At 36.6% G+C, this 12322-nt stretch overlaps 2 protein-coding genes across 2 annotated transcripts; one reads left to right on the top strand and one right to left on the bottom strand.

Moving 5' to 3' along the window:
* The first annotated feature begins 809 nt into the window (after positions 1-809).
* On the top strand, positions 810-9400 carry LOC137748615 (3-epi-6-deoxocathasterone 23-monooxygenase CYP90C1-like). Its single transcript, XM_068488783.1, has 9 exons — positions 810-1540; positions 3881-4208; positions 4520-4669; positions 4863-5144; positions 7594-7695; positions 8098-8176; positions 8396-8502; positions 8747-8877; positions 8974-9400. Exons 1-9 carry the CDS (start codon positions 1317-1319, stop codon positions 9062-9064), a joined length of 1494 nt encoding a protein of 497 aa, XP_068344884.1. The 5' UTR covers positions 810-1316; the 3' UTR covers positions 9065-9400.
* A 1016-nt stretch (positions 9401-10416) lies between these two features.
* On the bottom strand, positions 10417-11972 carry LOC137746411 (ribosomal RNA small subunit methyltransferase, mitochondrial-like). The gene is made up of 2 exons (XM_068486433.1): positions 11562-11972; positions 10417-11455 (listed from the first exon to the last, which is right to left on the bottom strand). The coding sequence occupies exons 1-2, from the start codon at positions 11952-11954 to the stop codon at positions 10706-10708; spliced, it is 1143 nt and encodes a 380-aa protein (XP_068342534.1). The 5' UTR covers positions 11955-11972; the 3' UTR covers positions 10417-10705.
* Between the last annotated feature and the right edge of the window lie 350 nt (positions 11973-12322).

Below are 12322 nucleotides of genomic sequence, written 5' to 3'. Positions count from 1 at the left end.
TTGACTCAGACAATTTTCTTTATTTATTTGACAAGTTTCTTTATTTATTCTTTTAACAACTAACTTTATGATATTTGAATTACTAATTTCTTTGAAAAATGTGGAGTTTGAGTGTCACAAAAGGAACTGGATCCTCTCCTGAGCTCAGGATGGGGATCCTCATGAGCAGCCCATTCGGGCAGTTCAAACTTGATCCAACAGCTGCAATTATTATAACTTTTAGAGGGTCCCTTGTTTGGAGCCATTGGATCAAATTTCAACGGCCCGGATGGGCTGCTTAGAAGGACCCCCTTCCTGGGCTCGGAAGAGGATCCAGTTCTGTCACAAAAACCAAAGAACATACCGTCATCAAAGAGCTTATAGTTTCAATACTGAATATTTTTCGCAATTTAAATTAGTTGTAAATCAATCTTTGTCTAAAAACCATTTAAAACTTTTTTCCCTAGTACTCTTCTTAGTCTTATATTTTCCCCTATTACTTGTTTCTAACTTCTGAGTCCTAAAAAAGAAAGGGAGTGTATAACCAGAAAAAGAAAAGTGTGAAAAACATTTTCGAAAAGAAAAAAAAGCGAAGTGTGATAGGGAGATTATTTGCTAGTAAATGAATTTTTTTTAATTAAAACAATAATGTCATTTTCACTTCGACATTGCTATCAAGAAAAAAAAAACATTATTATGAATATATTCAAGACCAATGAATATCATATCAAATTATAGAGAAATATTCCTCTTCCCCCTTTTTCCATTAAGTAAAATCCACTTAAATCCTATCACTCTATAAAATTATGAACATGGAGGGGAAAATATCAAATGGAAGCGTGTCACATATTTGGTGCTCCCAATAATGATAATAATATGACCACCTCTTTAATGACTGTTGAAACCTCATTGATCTGCCGAATCTCTCACTCGATCCTCCTCTCATTCAATTCAATTCAGTTCAATTCATTTCACCCCTCAAAAGCAACAACCTCTCTCTCTCTCTCTCTCTCTCTCTCCCTCCCTCTCTCCCTCATACACACACACACACACAAACACTACGGTATATAGAGAGAGCTAGCTAGTGGGAGTTGCATGGAATAGTGAGAAGCTCATAACCAGCAGTTGGGTTGCTCAAAAAATCTCAGTGTTACTCAGCTTCCAACTCTGAACCTAACCTGCTCCTACTTATCATTCTATCCATCCTCGCCGTTAGGCTAACTCCAGGGTTTTGAATCGTTGATCTAGCTAGGTTTCTACAACCAGGGTTTTACATAAACATCACAAGGAGTTCGAAAGAACCAAAAGTTCTTTTTATCCTTCTGCTTTTTGTGAGGATGGGATGGATTTTGGGATGTTGGGTTTTGGTGGGAATTCTTGTAGGATCATTGTATTGGTTTAACAAGGAGAAGAAGAACCAGAACAAGAAGGATAGGGAAATTCAAAAGGGTCAAGTTCCAAAAGGGAAGTTAGGTTGGCCTTTCATAGGAGAAACCCTTGACTTCATTGCTTGTGGCTACACCTCTCGACCTGTCAGCTTCATGGAAAAACGCAGATCTCTGTAAGAATTCTCTCTCCTTTTCTTCTTCCCTTCTCTCTACCCTTACTAATATTAGATTATTTTGTCAGAAAATAGTACTAGTTTCTGATTTAATTCTATTTTCTTCGTATTATTATTATCCTAATCAGGGAATTATGGTCTTGAGGCTAAACTATATAAAGTATCCAAATATATGGACATAGATATAGTTTTTTTTCTATTTTCTTGAAAACTAGATATAGTATAGTATATTATACAAATATATATATATATATATGTGTGTGTGTGTGTGTGTGTATATTCCTCTGCTGTGCTTCAATGAACTTCAGACGTGAGTGCTCTATGGTGATATTCTTTTCAATTTTTAGATTTTTCCCAAACTTTCAACCATGATTATGATGTTGTATAACTCTTATGAAAATATTTTTGTTATTCCCGAAAAGTTAAGGGTTGGATCGGTTCATGTGTTGGTAAAGAGATTCGAGTTGGTAAAGGTATTGCTTTTAATGGGAATCATCTAACATGTACCAGAAAAAAGAGATAAGAAGAAAGAAAAGGATAACGTTAACCGATGGAAATTACAAAGAAAAGGATAACGTTAACCGATGGAAATATATGTTTTAGTTTTTTTCTTTTTTTTTTTCTTTTTCAAATATATGTTTTAAATATAAAGTGGTAATCAAACGATGAGACATGAAATAATGATTTTATAGCATTTGTAGTTTAATCTGTTTTTAAAGCAATTTTATTATTTTAAGCTACGCTAAGAAGAGAGAAATTCGAGGTAGGGTGGGTTGAGAAGGAATGTCGTAGCCACCATAACAATTCATATAGTTCAAGTTGTTATTTAGAACATTTATTTCTCCAACCCAAGTTCTAGTGGGGTTGTATTGGATTTTGAGGGATTTTAATTATTTTAATAAATTTAGGGGTATTCAATCAGAATTTTAAGTGATTCTCTTAAATTTAAGGTGTATTCAATTAGAATTTTAAGATAGTTTATTAAAATCTTTAGAAATCTGGGTGTATTCAATTAAGATTTTAAAGAAGTTTGTAACAATTCCAGGTATATTCAATTAGAAATTGATTTTAAAGAAGTTGAGGAATTAGAGGGAATTTGAGAGATTTCGTAGTGTATTTTAAACATCTACAAATCTCACATTTCCCCATGAGATTTTATATGGAATTTCTACAAATCAATTGAACTCCATAAAAATTCATAGATTTATAAATCCATTAAAATCTCTCAAATTTTTTATTGAATACACCCCCTTAAGTTAATATTTTCCTTTTACCACGTACCTCTTAGTATATAAAAAAAATAATAATGACTCATTACATGGCAGCTTACGAGTATTTTTCTAATACTTAGTAGGAAGTTTCCATTTTAATTCACTTAGATGACAGTTTGGAATTTAATTTTTATGACAGGTCAAATTTGTCTTAGTCCAATTCTTCCACCTTCTTACATTAAAATGGCGTAGATAAAACAACATTTGTTTACCATCCTAAATAATTTTAAAAAAAAATGTTGGTTAGGTCGTTTGCCTTATAAAAGTATAAAATAGAATATTGTGTTATAAAAGAATTTAAAAACAAAGAAAATAAGAAATTAATGGGCAGGCACGGCAGGGCAACAAGAAAGTACCAACATCTATAAATAAAGTAAAAAAAATAAAAGAATGGAATTTCTTCATTCATGGCAGATGGTGACCATAGCAGAAAAAAGAAACAAGGTGGGAAAGGAGCAACCACAAGGAGTTAAAAGAAGGAAAGAAAAAGCCTGCTACATATACTAATTAACTGGCTGGGAAGCCTTGAAAATAGACCTTCCCCCAACCTTTATTGTTTTCTGCAGTTCTGTACTAACTAACTAACAACACATCCTATTCTCCATGGGACCATAGTTTTCAGCCTCCCAATAAAAATGACCATACATATCCTATCATCAATGATAAACTAGCAAATTGAATTGGCTTGAGTAATTGGATTTTCTAGTATGTATCAACGAATCGGTGTATAGTATGTGCATCCTTTTTGATAATGTGTAGTATGTATCAGCGAATCGGTGTATAGTATGTGCATCCTCTTTGATAACGTGTAGTGTGCACGTACAATGTGATTTTCTAGTATGCATCAGTATATGATATACATTGGCTTCTAGATCCTATATATATATACTCGCAATAAGATTTTCTAATATGCATCCGTGTATAGTATGTATTGGGATTCTTAACTGTTATATTCTTAGTCTGTTAAATTTTGAACTGTATATTCAACTCTTTACTTATACGATGCATGTTAATAATAAACCGGAGTATAGGAGAATTTTTTAATAACAATATGCCTCTCTAAATATAGGTATGGAAAGGTGTTTAAGACTAACATATTGGGGACTCCTATCATAGTATCCACGGATGCTGAGGTGAACAAGGTGGTAATGCAAAACCATGGAAATACTTTCATTCCTGCCTATCCGAAATCAATTACAGAACTGATGGGAAAATATTCTATTCTCCAAACAAATGGAAGCCTTCATAAGAGAGTGCATGGACTCATCGCTGGTTTTCTGAAATCGCCACAGTTCAAAGCTCGAATCACCGCCGACATCGAAAACTCAATCAAGCTCAACTTGGCTCTTTGGAGAGACATGCAGTCTCCCATTTACGTCCAAGATGAAACCCAAAAGGTCCCCCAACTATCTCTGTGCTCAAGTAGTACATTTTACATGCCAAAGTAAAAATTTTGAATAAAGTGAACCATATTAATTGGTTGTAACATAACATGCTAGATATACAATAGGAAATTGTCGGTCATTTCGCATAGAGAAGTGCAAGTGTATGTCTGATCAATTGCAATGTGCATATTTTGGTTGTTGATGCATTCATGTATTAGCGACCGTGATCAGTTTGCGTGCATGAGCGACTAAATGTACTATAGTACTCTTCTTTCATCATGAGAACATTTATATAGTGTATACTATCGTTTTGGGTATTTCAGATTACCTTTGAAGTACTGGTTAAAGTTTTAATGAGCATTGATCCTGGTGAAGACTTAAACCTTCTCAAGAGAGAATTTGAAGAGTTCATCAAAGGATTAATTTGCATACCAATCAAGCTCCCTGGAACTAGGCTATATAAATCTCTCAAGGTAACGTACGTGTGAATTATTTGCGTTTAAACTTTAGTGCATGCTTATATTTGCAAGGGTTTGTTCGCTCAATTAATTCACTCTTGCACCTGCGATCTCCAGTTCGATTTCCGCTAATACTACTCATATCTAGAGTTTTGTTTCAATTATTGCTGTTATTTGAGTGGATGTATCATAATTCACGCGCTGGCAGGCTAGAGAGCGATTGTTGAAGATGGTGGGGAAGATATTAGACACGAAAAAGATGGCAATGGAAAATACAATTTGTGCTCAGAAAACAATTCCTGTCAAAGACGCAATGGATGTGCTGTTAGATGGTGGTGACCAAAAGAACGAGATTCAAGGCCTGCCGTTGGATTTCATCACCGGAAATATAATAGAGATGATGATCCCAGGAGAGGAGACTGTTCCCATGGCCATGACCCTTGCCATCAAATTCCTAAGTGACAGCCCTGTGGCCTTAGACAAATTACGGGTACGTACTATATCCACATCAGTTGACATCACAACTTTACTCATTGCTTCTTAATCGAACGGCTAGGATTCGTTTTGTTCTGAGTCTGTGGGTCCAGTCACTTTATCTCTGAAGTCCTTGACTTTTCTTACAAACGTTCCTTTCGATTCTTTAGAAACGGGTTTGGATTCCATCGGAATCTAAATTGTGACTAACCTTAAATCTTAGTTATAAATTATTTGATTTTTTAAATTTAAAATTAAACATAAATAGTATCTGATGAAAAATAATCGAACGATATATGATAAACAGTTAAAATGTAAGAATGCCTAGAATTCTTGCAAATGAATCCGAAAAGAATCACCTTCCTTTAGAAACTCGAATGCATCCACTGAGGATTGGTTTGGTATTGTTGTGCTTTGAAAAAAAGCTAGTTCTGCTGTGCTGTGAGAATAAGCAGCTGTGAAATAAAACAACAAAGTGTTTGGTAAACTTTTTTGTAAAAGTGCTTTTGGAAAAAAAAGCAGTATGATAATGTTTGGTAAATTTTTATGTAAAACAGATATGACTATGTGAAATGACCAAAAAGGGTATAATACTATATTATTATTATGATATTTTGTTTAATATTATTATTTTTATGTGAGGATTTTGTGTGGCCGTGGGGCCCACACCCCATTTCCCTTATCCTTGTGTCTTTTTTTCCCTCTACACTCTCGAAAACTCTCAGCTCTCTCTCTCTCTGCACTCTCCTCCACCGTGACAACCCCACACACAAACCTTCGATCTCAAACCATTTCACCTCAGCGCTCTCTCTCTCTCTGCACTCTCTTCCTCCTACTCGGAATCAACCGCCTGAGCTTGAGATGAGTGAATGTATCGGTGAAATGGAGAAATGGGTTTTGGGAAATTAGGGTTCTTGATGGGTTTGGAGCCGCCATAGCTCGGTGGACGAAACGACGTCAGAGGCTAGGTCTGTTTTCCTCTGATTTCCGTTCAGGACGTTCTCCGCCAGCTCCCACTCAATCCGGTCCCGGTAAACGGCGTCGTCAAGGACCTGATTGGTGAGATTCATCCAGTCCTCGAAGTCACGAGTGCGGAGATTTTTGGAGACCCACTTGAGGTAGGTTGAAGGGAGGGTGCCCAGCATCTTGCCCTTGTATTTTCCGAAGTTGATGACTTTGTCTCTGGCAAGCGGCAGTGTTGAGACAGATAGAGAAGGTGGTTTGGGGGGTTTTGTGGGTTTGAAGGAGCAGGAGAGGCGGAAGGGGTGCGGAGAGGTGTGGGAGAGTGGTGGGTTTGACGGAGGAGTGTGGAGGCAGAAGAGAGAGCTGAGGGTAGGATTGCCAGAAACTTTCATTAAAGAGTCACTGTTCACCCATGTTTTAGAGGTTTGCGCAAAAGCTGAAAAGCCAGCTTTTCAAAGCTGCATTTTGCTGCTTCTGTTTTTTGGCTTTTTTTCATCCAAAACTGTAAAAAAAAACTGAAACTGGAAGTTTACTAAACACAAAAATGACGCCTAACTTTTTTTTATACCAGCTTTTTTTTAAATCATCTCAACCCCAAAATATACCTGAATCGGACACGGAGAGTTTGTGTGGGGGGAATAGGTCCCCACTTTGTTGTGAAGTAACAGTTTTCAGACGACACTTAGCTCGGGTCAGCTTGTAAGTAAAATTATACTAGGGTTTATAGTCCACGATTTATTGTATGAATTACATGAAATTTGTTTTCTCACTTACCATTAAAGTTTATATAGAAAAGTACATTATGAGTTCTAAACTGTGAACCCACCATGCACATTCAAGCAAAAACAAACATTGACTAATTCACAAGATTTACATTATGACAATATAAGTAACTTATGTTGCGACGTTATCTCACTTTCATGCGAGAGAGTTGTGATAAGAATTGGGTTCCAAACTTAAAACCCCATGTAGGGCTAAAGGCAATTTATTAAGAACATCATAGTGGAAGATGAATCTAATAACTGTTTGGTGCTGTACATTGTCACAAAATACCCAACGGGATCCTCTCCAGATCCTTTTGGTGAGGATCTTGAGGGTTCGTAAATCGTGTTTGTTCATCGTATATCATGCGGTCAGTTTTTGTTAGGTATTGTCTGTATTTAATTTTAAATAAAATTATTTAAAATGATTTTTAACTGTACGATGTACGATGACAAAAATGATCCGGATTCACAGAATACAACCTTTTGTTTCTCTCTTCTTCTTCTCTATGACACTGCGTTCTGAGAAAGTGGGTGAAAAGGTGAAATACTTTGGGTGATCAGTTTGATATTTTTAGTATGATTGCTGTACTACAAAAGGTAGGTTTCCATATATACGTAAGAATTGATGGGCGTTTCAGTGAAAGGAAACAGACGAACATGAGTGTTCTTAAATTTCTTGTTTCGATTTAAAGGTGAAGGCTTATGTTGAATGCTTTTTGTTGTTATATATATTTGCAGGAGGAGAACATGGAATTGAAGAGGCAGAAGAAGAAGAAGAAGACTGATTCCACGGAAAATTATGCATGGACTGATTACATGTCCTTGCCATTTACTCAAAATGTGAGTCCCAATTTGTTTCAAAGAGAATATGAAGGGTGGTGGTATGCACATACTGATTTTTATCTCTCACACATTCTTCTCAATTTCTGATCGTTGGATCGAACAACTTGAAAACGTTCAATGGACAAAAATTAACAAGAATGTGTGGGAAGTAAAAATGAGTGTGTGAATAGCACTATCCAATATATATAAAATGATTCTTGATTTTTTTATTATTGTTAAGTGCTAAAATAACCGTTTTAAAAATATGATGGGTCTATAAGAGTGAAATGACGAGTCCATAAGGATTATATGATGAGTCTATAAAATACATCTAATTATTTTGACAATCGAGATTTGGTTTTCGTTTTGGTCAATTGTTCTAATTTTTATTTTCTCTTTGTTGTGTTTGTTTTCATTAAGGTGATAAGTGAGACTCTTAGAATGGCAAATATCATCAATGCTGTTTGGAGAAAAGCTCAAAAGGATGTTGAAATCAAAGGTATATATCACTATTTATTTGAAGCAAAAGGGAAATTAATTATTATTTTCGTTGATAGCTGTTATTAGCATTTTAAAAAAGTTCCATTGTAATCTTTCGCATGTATTTTTCCCCTTGTGTTTCTATATAACAGGAATTTAAGACGACTTTTTTAAAGTATCGATAATATCTCGATTTTGTTTTGCCTATGATTTTATGTTGGTTTTTTTTTTTTTCTAGGTTATTTGATCCCAAAAGGGTGGTGTGTCTTGGCATCTTTTACTTCTGTTCACATGGATGAAGAAAACTACAAAAACCCATATCAGTTTGATCCATGGAGATGGGAGGTAAGATAAACTATCCTAGTTTATCTTATTCTGGTAACTATGATTATACCACTCAAAAGATCATTTACGCCACCTAGCTGGAATAGTTGGTGTAACGACGATCCAATCGAGTGTTCGTCAAATCAAAGATCATACCTATTAATTTTTAGTTGTACTGCAAAGTCAACAAATCATAAGTAGAACGTCAGCTTTTTAATTTATTTAAAATTTGTTAATTTTTATGCAAATATGTTTTCTTTGACAGAAATTAGAAGCTGCTGTAAACTACAACACTAGTTTTACACCCTTTGGTGGAGGACAGAGGCTGTGCCCTGGTTTGGAGCTATCCAGGCTTGAATTATCAATCTTTCTTCATCATCTTGTCACCAATTATAGGTATTAAAATTGCTGTTAATTAAAAAAAAAATGTTAAATAAAACCCAATTTCTGCAATTTCCACTTGCTGAAGGTTTTTTGGGTTCTTCAATTCAGATGGGTTGCTGAGAAGGATGACATTGTTCACTTTCCAACGGTCAAGATGAAGAGGAAATTGCCCATTAAAGTCACGTCCATAAACACGTAGAAAGTTAATTTTTGCCTGCACAAATCGCAACCAGTTGAATAAACAAAGAGTTACTAGGATCACTCACACATGCGTGTCACAAGCATCAGCGGGCAGGACTGGCTTCTCGCCGTACTGTCACGCGCATGCGCAACTGATCCTAACATTTTTCCGAACTATAAAAGACCAATCATGTTATCTAACAAGCCCCCATGTAAGGTGTATTATAGGGTAGTTCTTGCGTCGCCATCTTCGTAAATTGCAGGTGCTCTTGGGCCCTTTGGCTGGCTCCTTTTTCTTGGCCCTTGAAAAATTGAATGCAATTATACAAGTGAGGTTTGAATGAATCTAACTCCTATATTTTTAAAGGAAAAATAACGAAAAATCCTCAAAAATTTTAATTTTAATGAAAATGAAAAAATAAAGGTGTAAGTGAATAGTACCAGGAAAAGTAAAAATGTGATTTTTCGTTAAAAGTGAACAGTACCGGAAGTGTTTTGTTAAAACTCCCTATTTTTAAGCCCCATCGATCTGATAACTTGAGTTGAGTGGTGGTTATCTACTCAAAGAAAGAAATGTTGCCTTTGGTCCTACCCTGCTGCATACAGGCTCCAGTTCCAGTACCACCATTCAATTTAGTTTTGAGCTGGTGGAGCCACGCATAGTACCAAAATTGTAACAAGGTGATCATGGTTGCACGTCGAAGCTTGCATCGTAGGTTGCCACGAAAACTTTTTGCAATCACGTGATAAGAAAGATAAACACATGATTGTTTAACTTGGTTAGTGGTTAAATCTAACTAGGAGTGAGCAAAGAAAGCAAGAAGTAAAAGCCGACCAAATCGATAGGGTATCGGACGTAAAACCGAATAAATAACCACCCCAATTATTCTCTTTGATGGAATGAGTTTCAACTTCAAATTTATCAAGGACACTTCCATCAATAATGTTCTAAGTCAAACAATCAAATGATGAATAAAGGATCCTTGATCATTTTGTTCATGAGATTACATTTACATTGAATTTGAGGAAAGCACAAGTGCCTTGAGAATTTCAGGCACAAAATAATTGATCATTTTCCCAAGGCTTCTACAATAGTATAGCTTAGGGTGAAAAAAACGAAAACAAATAGACGCAAGGAACATTGACTGAAATGATCAATTTTACAAATCATAATTACACTAAATTGGTCAAAATCAAATACCGACTACATATCAAAGAAAATGTAGAAAACTGAGCATTTCCTTAATTGAGATTTATGAATTGATTGCTTCAACCAATTTAGCTAAACAAAAACTATTTACAATTATTTGTGAAGGCATCATAAGATCATTGTCATATTATCGTAAGGTTCTCCTATAATTAAGTGTGAGCGCCTCACAATCTAGAGAGATTCTAACATGTAATTAGGTTATATCCCTTATCAGTGTCTCTCTCGTCACGTGATGAGATAGATACAGCTAACTGAATTATACTCCCTGATTGTATTCGAGAATCCTCAAAATGTGACATCCACTAATCAGTGAAATTGTGACAACACCATATAGCTAATAGGTTAATAGCTATTGCAAGTTTGGACATAACCAAATTGACTAGAGCGGTATGCATTTTTTCTCCACGCTCAAATTCGAATTTCCCTCCAAGTAGTTTAAGCTGATAGCTATCAACTGTAAGCAACAGTAAGTGATTCATTCTCTGCATTCCTACTTTTGGACTGATCATGAAAATATATTCCCGCTTGATTAAACAATGCCAGTAGATGAAGTAACTCCTCATTCGACAGCTTCGAAGGCCTCTTGTCTTCGAAATCAGATGATTTCAGAACCCCCATTAACTTCTCCTTGAAAGAACTTGCCCCCATTTCCGAGCAAGGAGACGGAGAAAACTCCTCTTCATCACTCTCTCCTTCATCGTCGTCATTGTCAGTGCCGCTAATATAATCTTTGCTGTCACCATTTGAGCCTGCCAGTTTGGACATCCCCAGTAGCTCCATCACCTTTTTCTTCTGCTTGAATGTAGCTCCAAGCGTCTTGTTCTTCTTACAGAAACAAGCTTTTGTGAAAGCCCACCATTCGTTTAGATCAACATTCGGAATCTCAGCTTTCGGCCTAATTATAACCACAGATGAATCGACTTTTGGGGAAGGAACAAACTCCCTCTTGCTCACATCCATGAAAAACTCCACATCCGCCACCAGGTTCACATTCACAGCCAAGCGGTTGAACTCCGAGTCACCTGGCTTAGCCAACAATCTCCTCGCAAACTCCTTTTGCAGCAGTAGTGTGGCGCTCCGAAACGGCCTTGCCCCGTACACCAATTTAGCCACCAGAGGCGAAGATATTCCGTATGGAATGTTAGCCACAACAAGATCAAACGGTGGAAACTCCGCCTTCAATGCATCTTTACAGATAACCTGCAAAAATACCAGTCATCAAACGCCTAAACCAATGCCATTCATTCCAAAAGCTCAAAACTTCGTTCAGGCATTTCATCGAACATTTAACCGGCATTTAACTTACAGTCAAACGATCTTGAACCCCACTCTCCGCAACTCGCTTTTGAAGAACCTCCACCATCCGCTTATCAAGTTCGACGGCGACGACCCTCTGGGCGGCTTCTAGAAGCTTGAGGGTGAGATTTCCAGTGCCGGGTCCGATCTCGAGGACGGTGTCGGTGGGTTTTATTGCGGATTTTCGAACAATACTGTCGAGAATTCGTTGATTGGTTAAGAGGTGCTGCCCTTTGCTCTTGTGCAACTGCAAATAACCATCCTTCTTCTCCTCTGTTTTCCAAACGCCACCGCCGCCACCATCGTTTTTCGGGTGGCGGCGATATCTGTACCTCGATTGCAGCTGCCCAATTGATTGTTGCTTGGGGCTGAGTCCAGAAAGAGGTTTTAGGACTCGAAGCATATTACCGTTGAGATTTAAATTTCAGTTGGTGTGGTGGAATTTTGGCTTCGCAAGTTTGATGCTCGAAACTTGAAAAGTGAGAGAGGGTAAACTGCTAATTTGTTATTGGGCTAGTAACTGCCCCATAGTGGCCCAAACTCGAACAAAAATTGGGCTAGTACGTTTAGTTTTTTATTAGAAAAGTGTTGGGCCATTTTTGGGCCCAAAGTACTTTCTCTTCACAAATATTGTGGATTTAATACAAAAAAAAAACCTATTTAACACGCGAAAAATCACTTATCTAAATATAGGTGAAACCCATATACAAAATGGTTATATTTGTTTGTCTATGCAGCATTAGGGCTTTTTGGTGGTTTGGTTGGGATAGG

Source organism: Pyrus communis, chromosome 10 (assembly GCF_963583255.1).
Source record: "Pyrus communis chromosome 10, drPyrComm1.1, whole genome shotgun sequence".
Taxonomy (NCBI): Eukaryota; Viridiplantae; Streptophyta; class Magnoliopsida; order Rosales; family Rosaceae; genus Pyrus; species Pyrus communis.
Note: the sequence above shows the minus strand (reverse complement) of the source record. Positions and strands in the feature narration are given on the sequence as shown.

Coding starts and splice junctions, on each gene's coding strand:
- LOC137748615 (XM_068488783.1), top strand. CDS start 1,317: ATGGGATGGATTTTGGGATGTTGGGTTTTGGTGGGAATTCTTGTAGGA. Junction 8,177..8,395: donor AAAGGATGTTGAAATCAAAG/GTATATATCACT, acceptor TTTTTTTTCTAG/GTTATTTGATCCCAAAAGGG. Junction 8,503..8,746: donor TTGATCCATGGAGATGGGAG/GTAAGATAAACT, acceptor TTTCTTTGACAG/AAATTAGAAGCTGCTGTAAA.
- LOC137746411 (XM_068486433.1), bottom strand. CDS start 11,954: ATGCTTCGAGTCCTAAAACCTCTTTCTGGACTCAGCCCCAAGCAACAA. Junction 11,456..11,561: donor GGGTTCAAGATCGTTTGACT/GTAAGTTAAATG, acceptor GTATTTTTGCAG/GTTATCTGTAAAGATGCATT.